Below are 15,575 nucleotides of genomic sequence, written 5' to 3' on the forward strand. Positions count from 1 at the left end.
CTCCGCGACTCTCACCGCAACACAAACACAACACCTTCCCTCGTGAATGAGGGCGCGCGGCTGCTGCAGGTGCGTCACTCGCCCAGTTGCCCGGCAGAGGCGTGTGCCAGCTCTGCCCGTAAACTCCTTCCGTCCCATTAACCATTTGGGCTCTGATATTGCCAGCTCTTCCTCAGTCATGGAGTCATGAAGGAACCTGCGCTGAAAAACTGATATCATCGACAAACAAAGCAGCCTTGTAAGTTTAACTTCAAAACACCCAACAAGACCCACTTTCACTTGCAGCCTTTCCTACCGTTGTCAAGATATGTGTTTATTCAGCAGGAAAACACTTAGGATTATGAACAAGCGACATTTTCTTCACTTGGATTCTGAATTATTGTGACCCTGCGAAGTACATCCTTGTAGTTTACGAGGTAGTTATTGACTATTTCTGAATCATCATACCATTTTTCAATAGTTTTATTCTAAGTTTTACAGACACACTGTCAAGTCTGGATGTAGTGCATTAATAATAATATTCTTCTCATTTTTGTTTGCTGTAATATCTGTCTGACACACTCACACACATCACCTTTGTGGGGACCTCTCTTAGACACGACCCTTTCCCCAGCCTCTCACACTAAACCTCACTATCCAAAACACGTGGTTCACCAGGACTTTGAACCAAATTGAAACCCAGTTCTAATGACCCTGTTATTCTTCATCCTCACATTGAAGATTATTTAACTGGGGACACCAAACTTTGTCGCCAATCTACTGCATGTATTCCGGAAAATGTCCCAATGAAATTCGAGAAGTAAACGTGATTCCCTGCCCTTGAAAGCAGCGAACATGAAACCTGTTTAAGGTTTTAAACAGAAGCAAAGACAGACACCAAACAGGAAGGTCCCAGTGAGCAGTGGCTCCTGAGCCACCAGCTAGAGAGTTGAGCAACATACCATTGGGAATATAACAGAGTGGGAAGTGTGTAAACCACAGAGGCTTCGAAAGGTGGCAGGAACAATGGAGAAGCGCAAGAAAAGGAAAGTGAGGGAGAAGGAGGCGACTGAAACCGGAGCAACTTAGCAACATTCATGCTAACCATAATAAGTAAAGAGAGGCTGAACATGTCTGTCTTTTTTTTTTGTTGTTTTTGGGGTTTTTTTCAACTCATTTTTTGTATTTGACGCCAGAATAACAAAATTTCGGTTGAATCTCCACCTAAGTGTGAACATCAGAGTGGAAGGGCTCCAGTGATGTGCAAACTCTTTGTGTTTTCTGCCTCCATCCTGACTTTTTCAAACAGATTTTCCCATCTCTTGTCGCCTCCTTCGCCATGAAAGTTTGGGTTGAGACGTCACCCTGTAGCTGCACCTATGTTGGTGCACGGAAACAACACTTCACAAGTGACTTGTCGGTTATTTGGATCGCTTGTTTGGATTTAATAATGGCCTTTTACCACCTGACAACAGCTCATCTAACACGAGAAACTCACTCAGGACAACAGCGACCACTTTCAATCCTGAACAACCTTCCTAATCCTGCAATTTGCCGACTTCCTGCTGCTCAGGTAAATGACAGGTACTTCACCTGATGCAAGACTAGACTCATGTTTCTGGGTCGGGAAAATCCCTCCTCGAGAGCCTGACAGGGAAACTCTCTGCTGAGTTGAATAAACCTAAAGATGTTGGCTATTTTTTATGTTGTTGTTTGGTTATACACAAGCAGAGATCCTCTGCTCGGTCTATAGCACCTTCCTTGTTGCTACAGCGTCAACGTTACAACTGCGTTTGTGCCGTGTTTGCATCAGTGAGAGATGAGTCATTGTGTGCAGATTCACTTGTGAGGAAGAACTGCTTACACAGCACACACACACACACACACACACATATATAAAGGAGATTAGGGAACTCCCGTGTGTAAAGCAACAAACACTGAGGCCAAGCCCACGTGAAGTCCAGCAAAACTCTCCGCAACAATTCAGGAACGTTGGAATTTCAGACTAGAACTGAGGTGACGTGAATCGAAGATGAGAGAATGTTTGGTAGAGTTGAGGCTGTTTAGAGTACGATTGTTTTCTCAATGCTTTGCATATAAAACCATTGGCTCCTGAGGATCAGCTGCTCCAAGTCTGACACCGTGGTGATCAATTTACAGTCCAGGTTGGAGATGAGAGCCTTTTCCCGGGAGGAGGAGTGAAAGCTTTTGGAGCCTTGAAAGAGCTGAGCCAAAAGACAAAACTTTCTTTTTAGTGACCAAGGAGCAAGAGCTCTCCAGAGTGTCCCGACCCACTCTGTGTGTACGTTTGTGTTTGTGCAACTGTTACCTCTGAGGAAACCCAGGGCGCCATGATCCCACCCTCCTGGACCCGAGCTGCATCAGCGCACCGGACTCCTCCACCATGCCGCAGATACCTGGTGACTTCATTAACCTTCATGATCATTAACCAGAGTGTAAAGGTCACGGGTGTTCACCAGGACCATCATTAGCATCATCACTTCCTCCCACACTGTGACATCACAGACCAACAATCTGCATTCCCACCTTTAGCCCGGGATCACGCCAGCGTCGCACTCGCTCGACAGCTTCACTCACACGCACGCCCACGCCGCAGCGCTGCATACGCTGCTCTCCGATGCGCCACTTCTGTGAACACACACACACACGCCTCCGCCTTACACTCGCAGCTTGACATCACTTGACCTGCCTGTGAAACCACAACACCTCTTCTGTCAGAGCTGCTTCACGCTCACCGCCTCCTCGCAGCCCTCACCGGGGTCATGGTGGTTTAGATAGGTGGCCTCCTCGTCGGAGGGTCACGCTGAGGGCCGGACTGAGGAGGAGCGCGTCAGGATGGGCATCGCGCTGATCTTTGAAGGTTCATCTGGGGACACAGTCATGTAAATGTCTGGACCATGACTGGAAGGACGTGTGATGTAAAAGGCTCTCGCTCTGTTTAACTGACTTAACGTTGAATAAACGGTTGTTATGTTAAATAAACTTGCTTGGCAGCGTTACATTATTATTCTGGGCGTTGTTTAGTTGGTCTATTTATTTATTTATAAACGAACAGAAGCGTCAACAAATTGTGTAATTTTAAGGCCTCGAATGAATCCATTTCTGAAATCAGTGACTTCACAGTTGGAAGGTTTTCAAGCAGCGTGTTTCGTCAACGTGGGACTTCCCCTTCAAACGCGAGGGAACACACAGATGTGTTGCGTGCGCCCCCTCCTGGATCCTGAACAGCTCTCAAGGACTCAGAAGAATCAGCTTTATTGCCAGGGTCGGTGAGGATCCCACCAGTGCTTTGGAACAGCGTGCAACAAGACTGCAGTAACCAACAAAACGAAATAATAATAAATAAATAATAATACATAAATACAAATAGACAATAATAATAATAATAGAAGTAACTACTAAATAAATAAACCACACACAACAAGGACTGTTCATGAATTTGTCAGTCTGGCGGAGGGGACATCACGGGATTCTGTTTAACTAGTTTAACTCTTTAACTTCGAAATATTGTGAATATTCAATGAAGTGAGACAGTGATGCGTTCACGGCTCAAACGTCAGAAATGGTGAGTTTAATGCCCGATGGAAAAGTGTGTGGTCTTGTTTTTGTCTAAATAATTACATTATATTATTATTATTATTACTTTATTAGTATTTTGGTTATGAAAATAAGCTATTTATTGTTCTTTTTATATTTTGGAACGCGTCGTTAGTTGACAGTTCTGACGGTGACGACGGTCCGTGAACGCAGCGGAAGCAGCAGCAGCGGCTCCAGGCGGCTCCACCAACTTCAGTATTCCCGACGTCTCCAACTCAGAGCGGCTATGGACCATGGAGCTCCTCCGAAGCCGTGGGAGAGACGCATACCAGGAACAATGACGGCGCCCATGAACTACAGGTGCACGGGGCCGTCACGCCATTCTCGCTTGGGGTTAGCGTTAGCATGAAGCTAACGCACTCGTCTGCTCAAATTGTTATTTATGTCATTGTGTAATGAATTAAGCGACGAAACCGTTGTTAGAAAAAACAACCAGCAACCACAGGGTGTGTTTGTCGTTGTCTCCAGGTTGTTGGGTTGACTTTGGTTGCGATAACATGTAGAAAGTAGCTTCGCTAAACTAGGCCCTGCATGCCTGCCTGCTGTTGACGTCACACCAAGAAGAATAACACCGAGGGGATGTTGTTGTTATACCAACAGTTGTTGACAGGGAACCTACTGAACACGAATATGTGTTTTTAATCGGCCTCAGAGATGATGAGAACTACGTGGTTCCATCGCGCAGTAACCTGCTCGGTGTAACAGCTGTCAGCTCGAGAAAACCTCGAGAGCGAGACGGTGACGTTGGACGCGCATGTGGCGTCAGCTGGTTTTTGGGAACGAAACACGACCAGAGGAAAGTTGGCGCTGTGGACAGGGGAGGTGCAGGGATCCCCGCTGCCCAGCGGATAAAACCATCTCCTCAGTTATAACGCTGGAAACGTTGTAGATCAAACTGCAGCCTGGAAGTTCATCATGTCAGTGACCTTCACTCTGAGATAAGAGGTGTGTTTACTTCAGGTTGCAACACAAGTAAAAGCATGTGATTATTTCTTTCTCTGGTGTTTTAAAGAGGATACGACCCTCCAGACATTCTTTAATGCCACACACCTGATACAGTACACAGTACAGTACACCCATGTCTACTGTGTACTAATGGCTGCACTACGAAGTATTGCACTATAAACCACTGTTAATTGTTTCTTAAAAATAAAAACTAGCAACCTAATTAAAACTGAATTTGAAAAAAGATATGTTGTCAAAACAAAATAAAAGGAAAAAATCTATTATAAAAACTATTAAAATCTTGTTTGATACATGCTACTTTCAAGGAATTGTTGGTTGAAGGGTAGTGAGTTCAGGTGTTGAACATCAAACTAAATGTTGCAGTTAAATCTTACTTTCTTTTGGCAGCTTTTTGCATGAAACCATGTCATTTTAAGCCATTGTATTTTCAACCCCACACAGTTATGTCACATTCAGTACGGTTTATTATGATAATTCATGCAGCCACTCAGCATCTGCTTGTTTTGTATTTGTCGGTTTATTTATCATTTCAATTATTGTGTTTCTCCTGTTTTGACTTTGCGCTGTGCTTTTTCCTATCTAAGTAAATCTGTGCAACTATAATAGAGTTTTGGATCATACTGAGGGTTGAGCAAGTCACATGTATGTAGGGCTGCAACTAACGATTATTTTCTATTCATTATTTTTTTCAATTAGCTGACTAATGGCGATGACCTTTTTTCATTTAAAATATCTGATCAACATCCACATCTGAAGGTCTTATTTGAATAATAATCTGAAACAATGTGTTCAGTGTAGCTGCCTAGTTCAGTGTGGCGTCACAGACTCTTTCATCATTCTACCATGGTGTGGAAGGGGTTTGCTCATCCTTAAGACGCGTCATCTTCACAAACAAAACGAAGCCACACTTTTGAACACTGTGACCCGTCTCCGCTCGAACTCCTCCGTGACTGTGACTGAGGCGGTCAGTCGCAGGTGGTGAGGCAGAGCCTCGGCGGCCAGTTGGAGTTGGATCTCAGTCAGGAACCAAGTAAAGGAACAGAAATGAACATATCATATCACGGCTTCTCAATAACAAGTTCTTGATGCCCATCCTGTGTGTGTTTACACCAACAGCAACATGACGCACATATTTTGATGTCGACAAACTGTTGTTGTCGACGTTATCGCTGACGTCAACTAATGGTTGCAGCCCTACATGTATGTGACCGTAACAACATGATTGCTTTTATTGAGCTTCTGCTTCTTCACTGTCCTACAGGTCAGCTGATCTCAGTCATGCCCCTGGACCTGCTGTGTCCACTATTCCTCCAGTCCTCACCAGAGTCGCTCCTCCTGTCCCGCCTCGTCCCGTCCAACAGTCCTACCGTCCGTCTTACAGCTCCTTCAACTCCTCCTACAGCCCTTTTGGAGGGTCTATATATGGGGGCTACAGCCCCTACAGCTACGGCGGCGGCTATGGTGGTGCCTACGGCCTGGGAGGATACAACCGTTTCCCCCACTCGGAGGACGTAGCTCCCAGCAGGTTCGTGCAGCAGGCGGAGGAGAGCAGCCGAGGAGCTTTCCAGTCCATCGAAAGCATCGTGCAGGCATTCACCTCGGTCAGCATGATGCTGGACGCCACCTTCTCTGCAGTGTACAACAGCTTCCGCGCCGTCTTGGACGTGGCCAACCATCTCACACGGCTGCGTGCGCACCTCACCAGGGTGTTGTCGGCGTTCGCTCTGGTTCGCACCTTGAGGTATCTGTACCGACGGCTGCAGAGGCTGCTGGGACGGAGGCCCGAGGCCGAGGTGGAAGACTTGTGGGCCGACAGCGCCAGCGACGCCCTGGCGACAGGTGCGCGGAGGGGCCTTGGGGAAGGCTTGGACAATCACACGGTCAAGTCATGGCCCATCATCCTGTTCTTCGCCGTGGTGCTGGGGGGCCCGTACCTGATTTGGAAGCTGCTCAGCTCCACCTCTGGGTCTGAGGAGAGCGGTGAGCACTTGACTGTCACAAACCTTGAAATGCTACTGTTGAGCTGCTGCGCTCCTCCTCATTCTGTCGGCACAGTCTGGCCAAACATGGTCTTTCACACACACTGACATCGCAACAGTGACATCATTCATGGCACATCATTTGAGCCAAAAAAATCTTCATGTTGGAGAAATCATAAATGATGTAAGGGTAAATAAGAAGGGAGCGTCATGAATACAAAATAAAGCCGTGTAAAAACAACAAAAACATCCACTTTTAAGAGACTTGATAGTTCTATTTAGCACTGACTGAGTATTTAGTAACTGAGACAAACTGACGACAAGTTAAAGTGATAAAGTGGGTGATCTTTGATCTTGTCTTCACTGCGAGACAAGTCTAAGTTCTGGCCATTGAAGGAGCAAAGTGTCATTAAGATTGAATTATTGAGCTGCAAACAAAACGACAAACCTAAAGGAACAGCGCGTCACAAAAGTGAATTGTTTAAATTCATTTTCACAACCGTGTTTGTGTGTGCAGCCAGCAACTGGGCCAGTGGGGAGGACGATCATGTGGTGGCTCGAGCAGAATATGACTTCACTGCCTCATCTGAGGAGGAGATTTCTCTGCGGGCTGGAGACATGATGAACCTGGCTCTGAAAGGTGAGGCCTTTTTGAGTTAGTTCCTCAACGTAAAGGTCAAAACCGGGTGAAAAAAACATTCCCCATTGTGGGGGATCGAATCTGAACAATTTGCAGTTGCTAAAAAGCAGAATCTGTTCTGTGTAGAGATGCAAATGAAGCTGAGCTTCCATCATAACTTCAAATGGTCTGCTTGGTTCAGAGCATCAGCCCAGGGTTCGAGGCTGGCTGCTGGCCAGCGTGGACGGACAGACCACTGGACTTGTTCCGGCCAACTACGTCAAAGTCCTGGGGAAGAGGAGGGGGAGAAAGCACGCTGAGGTGGAGAGACTCGCTCAGGAACAAGCCGCTTCACAGAGTGCTCCGTTATCAAGAGGAAACCTGCCGAGTCCTGCCGCCACGTGCGCAGAAGAGGCTCTAGAATCTGTCTACAGAGAGGCTCCTGGTGTGGAACCTTCCAGCGCACACACAGTGGTGGCCATGCCGGAGAAGACTGACCTGTGATTCTGGACCTTGTGTGTGTGTGTGGAGGGGGTGGGGTTAGTCTTGGGTCATGGTAGACTTTCGGAAGCTGCAACAAGAGGGTGTTAGGTCAGTCATAACACGTGTGTGTGTGTGTGTGTTGATAGACAGGTATTAAATACTGATAACAATGAAAAAGGCCACGTCTTTCTCTGCCCTGTGTTTGTCTCTCAATCAAACTGGGCTAATCTTGCACACTGTTGTCGAGTCATTCGACACGCTGCAATTTTGTAGATATTTATTATAATTATTTTCAAAAATAAATTATAGAAGAAACAATGTTGCAATGGCTGCTCGTTTTTTCTGATCATTTTAATGTATGAGCCATAGAAAATGTTCATACAAAACATTATTTAGCAAATTAACATAACTGTCTTTAACAAATTGAAGGTTTTATTAAATCAAGCTCAGTCTTTCAACATTTCTTTTCCACATTTTCTGGGTTAAACAGTTGAGTCGTGACGTCAGCGTCCGTCGTCGCCTGGCAACGAGATGCCGCTTCACCGACTGGACGTCGGCAAGCAGAAGTTACGTACCGAATCTTGAGCTCTGCCTTCATTTTTTGTTTTTATTTTTTTGCAAATGTATGACAAGACGGACTGAAAACATCTATGGTGAGAACAGGTGTTGGTTTGTTGCGTGGCGCGTTCACGAGCCAGCGAACAACTTGATACGATTTTCACACAATTATATCAGACCAATTCTGAACCGTTATGTCGTCAGATGTACCGTCATTCCCTTTGTATGCGTTGTTTAGCTAGTTTGTCACGCACGCCTTTTTCATACACTGCTCAAAACACCGTGTCGATACTGGATCGGGGGACAGTGGTTTCAATTCCAGACCGTCCCTGAATGCGTCGCAGCCTGTCCCGCAAAGTGAGCTAACGCTAGCTGCAGCACTTTAGCCGGGAGGGAACCGCACTAACATGACACAAACGTCCGCTGTGAGCGGCTGTGAAGACAAGAGGGCGTCGCCGCTGAGCTAGACAAGCATGTGAGTTCGTCACGTTTCTCTTTATTCGCCAGCTGGCGTCGGTGCCGGTGCATGAATGAGGCGGAGGAGGAGGAGGAGGAGGCGGAGGCTCGGCCTCCGCTAGCATCGCTCCTCGGACCGGTGACTGTTCGGAGAAGGTCCATCATGACGGCGAATATCCACCGCAGCCGTTTAGATACATGTATCGTCTGTTAAAACACGGAACCACTGACCGTGACGTCTGACGCGGTGACGAATTGGCACGCGTCAACTTTCATCGTTTGGCTGGTGAACACTGTCACAACATAGCTGCACACACTCTCCACACTTATGTAACTGCACTCACTGTCACGCGCCTTTTCTGCTGCGAAAGCACACACGCTCAGATAGTGATGCTCACACACCTGAGCCAGTTCAAAAGCACACCACACCTGGTCACGTGCACACTCACATGTGCACAGGCAAGGTATGTGGTCCTTTATCCTGCGCCAGAACACATCAACACGACACAAACCTCAAACACAACCAGCTGAAGATGATATGGTTTTGCACTGGCATCTCGCTGGCCCGCGATCTACATATACCCGTCTCGCAAGCCCACGGGGGAAAAAACATGCGCGTCTATTTGTGCCGTTACGGTAGCGACGCCGTAAGCTCCAGTAAAGTGCGTTACTGAGATGACACATAGACGTTATGTGTTGTAAGAATGTGTCTTCAACGTTTTTTCTTAAAACAATAATACAGCTTATATACTGTAATAATATGGATATTATTTTAAAAAAAATAGTGAAATCCTTCACTGGATTCCTGTTCAGGGTGCTCTACTCTACTATCCCTGTGAGTTTGCAGTGTTTTTTCTGTAGCATCATGAAATAAATTGACTTTATGTACTGTGACAACATGGATATTATAAAAAAAATTGTATAAAAAACCATAAGAGGTTAGTGAAATCTTTCACTGGATTCCTGTTCAGGGTGCTCTACTCTACTATTCCTGTGAGTTTGGAGTGTTTTTACTGTAGTATTATGAAATAAATTGACTTTATGTACTGTAAGAACATGGATAATATTTAAAAAATTATATGCGTGTCAAACCTCTGTGTGTCTTCTATCCAGAGCCGAGATGAGTCGCTTCTGCTCGGACAACAACAACTTCCCCTACGACAACAATGTTCTGGTGCTGGACATGGTGCTGGGCTCCCTGTGGGGGGTTCCTCAGCCCATCAACTGGGACAACGTGGCCAAACTGGTGCCGGGCTTCACCGGGAAGGAGGTAACACAAGCAGCTCCATCACGCTTCAACACGTGTGGTGCCAACGACTCTGCCCTGTTCTAGTGTTCCCGACGCTTTGAGGAGCTGAAGTCTAGTGGCTCTTTCCCTCGTGTGGACAACCAGTGTAACGCGCTGCCCGGAGCTGCTGGCTCACCAGCTGATGGCACCACGCTGGACGCGGGTCAGCTCACGGAGACGGGGCGCGAGGAAGTGACAGGTAGGACGGGTGTCTCAACTCCTGAGCATGTTAGATGCAAACCTCTACTCAAAAGAGGTGATGGTCACTAGTTCTGCTCATGCGCATGATGAGCTCTAACCACAGGGATTTCATGTGCGTCTCTTGTAGTCACCAAGACGAAACCGTCGGGGAGTGTTGGTGCTGCAGAGAGTAAAGACAAAAAACTGTCCCCGAAAGAAAGTGAAAAACAGCAGAAACCAAAAGAGTGAGTCTTTCTTGTGATACATAAACATATTGCCATATGTGCCAACGTGTCAACAATATGTGCCAACATATTGTTGACACATATTGAGTCAAAGCTTGGACCGTTTCTCAGACTCAGCAGCGGGAATAGCTCCCTCGTCAACCATGTGTAGTTCACAGGATGACAGAAAACGGATGAGGCTGTGTCCTCCCTGACGTTGGTGTGATGGTCTCTCTGATCCCCGCTGCAGCCCCAACATGGTGATCCATGTGTGCGACGAGACCAAGAACCTAAAGCAGGACTTCACCTGTCCCCGAGATCTTTTAGTCAAAGAGATGCGCTACTTTGCTGAGTATCTGTCGGTGGAGCCTCAGAGGTGGGAGGAGGTGGACATCTCCGTCCACTGCGACGTCCAGATCTTTGACTGGCTCATGAACTACGTCAGACGGAACTCGGCCGGAGAGGGGGGTCGGGACAAACCTCGGCTCGGTAACACACACACTCCGACGGCAACGAGTCACCGGGCGTGATGTGGGTGAGCTTGCTGTCGTCCCTCACCTGCTGTTTGTCGCTTCCAGAGCCCAGCAACGTCATCTCAATCCTGATCTCCTCCGAGTTCTTGAAGATGGACACATTAGTGAGTGTTGTCGCAGAGCCTGGTTTGACTCAGTCATCCCAAAAGCATCTGACATTAGGCATTAGAAGTGACTCTGTGCAGACAGACGGAGCTGTCATCTCCTGTCTCAGGTGGACGAGTGTGTGCAGTACTGCCACAAACACATGAGCGCCGTGGTGGCCACGCCCTGCAACATGAACTGCATCAACAGCAACCTGGCCAGCAGGATCGCTGAGCTCTTCAGCCACAACGAGGCCGACGACATCAGAGACAAGAAGGACAAGTTCAAGAGGTGAGGAGGAGGAGACGTGGAAGTTGGCCCAGCCATCAATCTGGTGCTCTTCTTCTAGCAAACTCTTCCAGAAGAAGATTGAACGTCTCTTCGATCCCAACTTCAAGAGCCGCGATTCCCCCAGAAACGCTTCCACCCTCTACAGGTGAGTCTGCTGCTCTCACACTATTCACCAGCCTTTAGGGGCGCTGTTGCACTTTTTTTTCTTCGGCAGTCAACTCTCATGTGCTAATAGAAAAGCTTAGCATCAAAGTAAACATTTTCATGTTTGTATCTATCAGAAGTCAGAATCAGAAAAGGCTTTATTGCCACTGTCAGTGAGGAACCCACCAACTAGGAAAGTGCTTCGGTACATCCTGCATTAATGAACAAAATAACTATATATTAAATAAATAAGAATAGTTATGATAAAAATAAATCAAAATAAACACAAATAATCTTAGATAAATAAATAAACAACACGGCTGTTCTTGAATTGTCATCAGTCTGAGAGCAGAGGGGAAGAAGCTGAACTACTGTGACGGGAGCTTCTGGTCTGGATTGACAGAAGCCTCCTGCCAGAGGGACAAACAGTCCACGACCAGGGTGAGAAGGTTAAGGATTGCAAAATGGCCTCCCTGTCCAAAAACCTGTTTTATATTGAAGGAGCAGCAATGTGCACTGCACTGCATTCCAGTTTGAAGTGATCAAAAATCTCCGGCTGTAACGTTCAGCGCAGCTTACACAGCCTGTCTGTTCGTGAGGTGGGCACCAAACCGTGTGACGTCACTCTCCAGAGTGAGACACAGATTTGAAGACTGCTGTGTTTCTGCACGGATGTTCTCCTCCCTCTGTTTGTTCTTTGTCCTCATTCTTGTGGTGGACACTATAAAGGTCACTGATCCTGGGGGGGTTTATTTGTGTTGATTCACATCAGCCACAGCAGTGAAGAGAGTCACCGACTCTGACGGACATTAAATTCCAAGTCTTTGACTGGTTCCCCAATACGGGTCGCGGGTCATGCGTGTCATCTGAGTGGGTTACATAACCGTGCTTTCTTGAAAACCTGCAGTCGACCAAGGTAAATGTAGCGTATTTTTAAAACTTCTTCCTTCAGGTGCGGTCTGTGCTTGAAGTTGCTGACCAGAGACACAGAGAGGAAGATCGCTTGTGTCCCTGGGAAGATCAACATCGACGACCGGGGCGAGATCGTCTATACACACTCCAGGTTTCCCACGTCACACTCTAGTGTCCGCCGGTGCACAGCGGGCTTCACACCACACGTGTTCGCAGGCAGAAGGACTGGGACCCGCACGAGTTCCTCAGCAGTCTTCACGAGGAGCTCAAGTCCTGGGTGCTGGTCTACTGGAGGATCTGGGGGACCATCAACTACCTCACCTGCTCGCGATGTCAGCAGGTGGGAATGTGTCACGGGTGCGAGCTAGCGCCCGCCGATGCTGCCGTTCACACGTGTGTGTGTGTGTGTGTGTGTGTGTGCAGGAGTTTGTGTGTGCAGAGCTGACCCACTGCAAGTACCACCCCGACAGCGTTCTGTATCCCGGCATGGGGAGTGAAAAGGGCTGGCAGGGTGCTGGGATCTACCCGTGTTGCAACCAGAGGGTTCTCCGCTTTGACCCCACTGGCGTGCCCCAGGTAGGAGCTGGCTCTGACCCAGTCCACCTGGAGGGGAACTGGTCAAAACAGCAAAACTCCTCCTGCTGCGGTCAGTTCAGATGCCTGTGTTTCCAGGGCTGTAAGACGCGAGACCACATTGTGAACTTACCCGACGATGAGGACTGCGACGAGGCGACGGCCGCTCAGATACGAGTCCTCAACGACCTGCTGCTGCACCGAGATGCTGTGTGTGTGTCGAGTGCTGAGGCTGCAGAGAGGTGTGTGTGTGTCTGTCTTTGCTCTCCAGGGCTTGGTTTGATTGTTTACTTCCCTCCAGCGTCGAAGAAGCTCCCACCGACGCCGAGAAGGTCCAGGACCCGACCCTCCTCGGAGCCTTGAGAGCAGACAGCGGCACTGTGAGTCTCTCCCCAGTCTTTCTCTCCTCCTTCCTTCTTCTGACTCCCTTCACTTTGTCCCTCCGCCCAGTTTTCCCTCTTGAAAAACTGGAGTCTGCAGCTGGTAGGACTTCAGCCTTCATCTGCACGCGGTCCTCAGTAGAGCTCTCTCTCCGTCAGCCTTTATCACGTCCTGTCTTTTCAGAAGCAACAGTCGGAGGATGAGGAGTACACCACAGGGTCAGAGGTCACCGAGGACGAGGTGGGAGATGAAGAGGAGCAGTCGAAGAAGCAAGGTAGAGTCTCTCAGTCCTGTGGCACAGAAACATCCAAATATTAAATCAAAATGCAGAGGAAAATTGGCTCCTTTCTCTGACACTTGACCTCGATACTGAAACAGAGTCGCCCGTCTCTCTTCATCGGAATTGTTTTTTCGATATAACTGACCCATCTGCAGCTCAGAAAGACTCATTCAGTCGCATCTGCTGCTGCTGCTGCTGCTGGACTGCAGTGGATACACACGACCCCCGTGATCATGTTTAACTGCAGTGAGACTCTGCTACAGTTGCAAACAGCTTAGATTCAAGACAACGTCCTAGGTGTGCGGTCCTCTAACACCATGAAGATTGTATTACTTTGGGGAATTGTCATGTTGCATTACCAACCAGACAGAAGAGGTCTGTGCTCCTCTCGTACATCAGCAGTTATAGTATTTAATGCTGGTAAATTCACTGAACTCACTTATGCTGGATGTTTTGTGTGGTCACAGCAGCCAAAAAGGCCAAGAAAAGCCACCGACCTCTGAAAAAACAGGTTTCTTCCCCAAACCTCCAGCGCAGGGAGAAAACAGAGAAGGTGAGTTGCATCCTAGTTTGCCCGTCTGCTGCTCTCAGCAGGGCTGTGACCCTCAGTCTCCTCCCACAGCCGCGCTGCAGAGACAACACGCCCTTCACGTGAGTCGCCCGTCGCCCGTGTGTTGTGGCGCTCTGTGACCGGAGCTGTGTGTCGACCTCCAGGGTGAGTGTTCAGAAGAGCAAGTGGGACAGCGCTCGCTCCATGCGCTACAACCAGGACGCCCAGAGAGAAGAAGGTGAGTCCTCGCTCGGGCGCGTGATCCAGACCTTCATGCATGTGTTCCCTTAGACCAGCGCCGCATGGCGGAGCTCATCGGTCACCTGACCAAGATGAGGTTTGGAGACCAGGAGCAGAACAAGTCCAAGGAGACCGCAGAGGTGGGTGTTGTGCTGGCTGTCGTGACTCAAATATAACAGTGTGATGTTGCAGCCACCAGGAGGCATCTACTCCAGGCTGGAGACCCAGTTCAGGAGCTCCACTCAGAGCAAGGCCACGTCTGAGAAGACGGCGCGGTACACACCACTACACACAGACACGCTGGCTCTCTCATACCAACATGGACTTCCTCTCTGGCCACAGGTCCAAGGCGCGTTACGCTCAGATCCGCTCCAGTGACAGAAGTGAGAAGCAGCTCAACTGTTGAGCCTGTGGACTGGAACCTCCTGGGTCAGCGTGGCTGAGGCGGAGAGAAGATCCCCAACCAACACCACCAGCAGGAGGAGTTGCTGCCTTCTGGACCCGTGCTTCCCTGCCGTCATCACCAGTCACACTTCAATGCATGTGTAAGACGTGTGGGAGGAAACCAGAGTGCCAAGAACACGTCCACAGAGAGGAGCGGAGCTGGTTCACTCTGCAGTACTAACCAGTTCTCCATCGCATTCATCACGTTTTGCTCAACGGCACCTCAACAGTGACGCGACCGAGGATTCACCAATAAATATTTATCGCAATAAGTCAGGTGTGGAAGTCACATGACTAATGTGGAGCAAGAAAACAATCCACAGACCTGAGTCATACATGAAGGTGAAGGAAACACTTGAGGGTCATTGTTTATCACTGCAGATACAATGCAGGCCCCGGGGCCAAACACAAGCCGCTCTGTTGCTTCCTGTCACCCACAGAAGCTTTGAGGAAATGTAATAATTCAAATGGGAAAATGGAAAAAAAGACATGGTTATAGAGAAGGCAGATAAAGAAGGATGACCTCTGTACTTGGACAATAACCACTGAGATACAGTGCCTCCAGTTTTCAAAGCTTCTCACTTTTTCATGTCCCTCCCAATTCTACCCATGTAACCACAACAATACAAAGTCCAACGTTTCTTTCAAGGTTTCTGCTGACATATTAGAAACAATCCCCCAAATATGGGGAAGACGACAGAACCTGTCAGCTGCTTTGTGGAGCAAATGAACTCTTTTTGTCCTAATAACACACGCGCTGTGACGCATCAATGTATCCCGCAATAGTCAAAGA

At 48.2% G+C, this 15,575-nt stretch overlaps 2 protein-coding genes across 6 annotated transcripts; both read left to right on the forward strand.

Annotated features, from left to right (window-relative positions):
- Nucleotides 1–3,737: 3,737 nt before the first annotated feature.
- Nucleotides 3,738–7,962, forward strand: pex13 (peroxisomal biogenesis factor 13). The gene is made up of 4 exons (XM_053875519.1): nt 3,738–3,897; nt 5,825–6,543; nt 7,060–7,182; nt 7,364–7,962. Exons 1-4 carry the CDS (start codon nt 3,824–3,826, stop codon nt 7,663–7,665), a joined length of 1,218 nt encoding a protein of 405 aa, XP_053731494.1. The 5' UTR covers nt 3,738–3,823; the 3' UTR covers nt 7,666–7,962.
- A 222-nt stretch (nt 7,963–8,184) lies between these two features.
- On the forward strand, nt 8,185–15,043 carry sanbr (SANT and BTB domain regulator of CSR). 5 transcript variants are annotated; one of them, XM_053875515.1, is made up of 21 exons: nt 8,185–8,297; nt 9,772–9,928; nt 9,992–10,145; nt 10,275–10,371; nt 10,601–10,839; nt 10,929–10,987; nt 11,098–11,258; nt 11,317–11,403; nt 12,355–12,465; nt 12,531–12,654; nt 12,738–12,890; nt 12,987–13,129; nt 13,189–13,267; nt 13,338–13,370; nt 13,452–13,542; nt 14,016–14,101; nt 14,171–14,199; nt 14,263–14,336; nt 14,390–14,478; nt 14,531–14,613; nt 14,681–15,043. In XM_053875515.1, the coding sequence occupies exons 2-21, from the start codon at nt 9,779–9,781 to the stop codon at nt 14,742–14,744; spliced, it is 2,106 nt and encodes a 701-aa protein (XP_053731490.1). In that variant the 5' UTR covers nt 8,185–8,297; nt 9,772–9,778; the 3' UTR covers nt 14,745–15,043. The 5 variants fall into 5 exon arrangements, with proteins under 5 accessions (XP_053731490.1, XP_053731489.1, XP_053731491.1 ...); XM_053875514.1 differs by lacking the exon at nt 8,185–8,297 and adding an exon at nt 8,527–8,677; XM_053875516.1 differs by lacking the exon at nt 8,185–8,297 and adding an exon at nt 8,527–8,677 and having other exon boundaries at nt 14,019–14,101.
- The last annotated feature ends 532 nt before the right edge of the window (nt 15,044–15,575 follow it).

The sequence above is a fragment of the Synchiropus splendidus genome, chromosome 9 (genome assembly GCF_027744825.2).
Source record: "Synchiropus splendidus isolate RoL2022-P1 chromosome 9, RoL_Sspl_1.0, whole genome shotgun sequence".
Lineage (NCBI taxonomy): Eukaryota > Metazoa > Chordata > Actinopteri > Syngnathiformes > Callionymidae > Synchiropus > Synchiropus splendidus.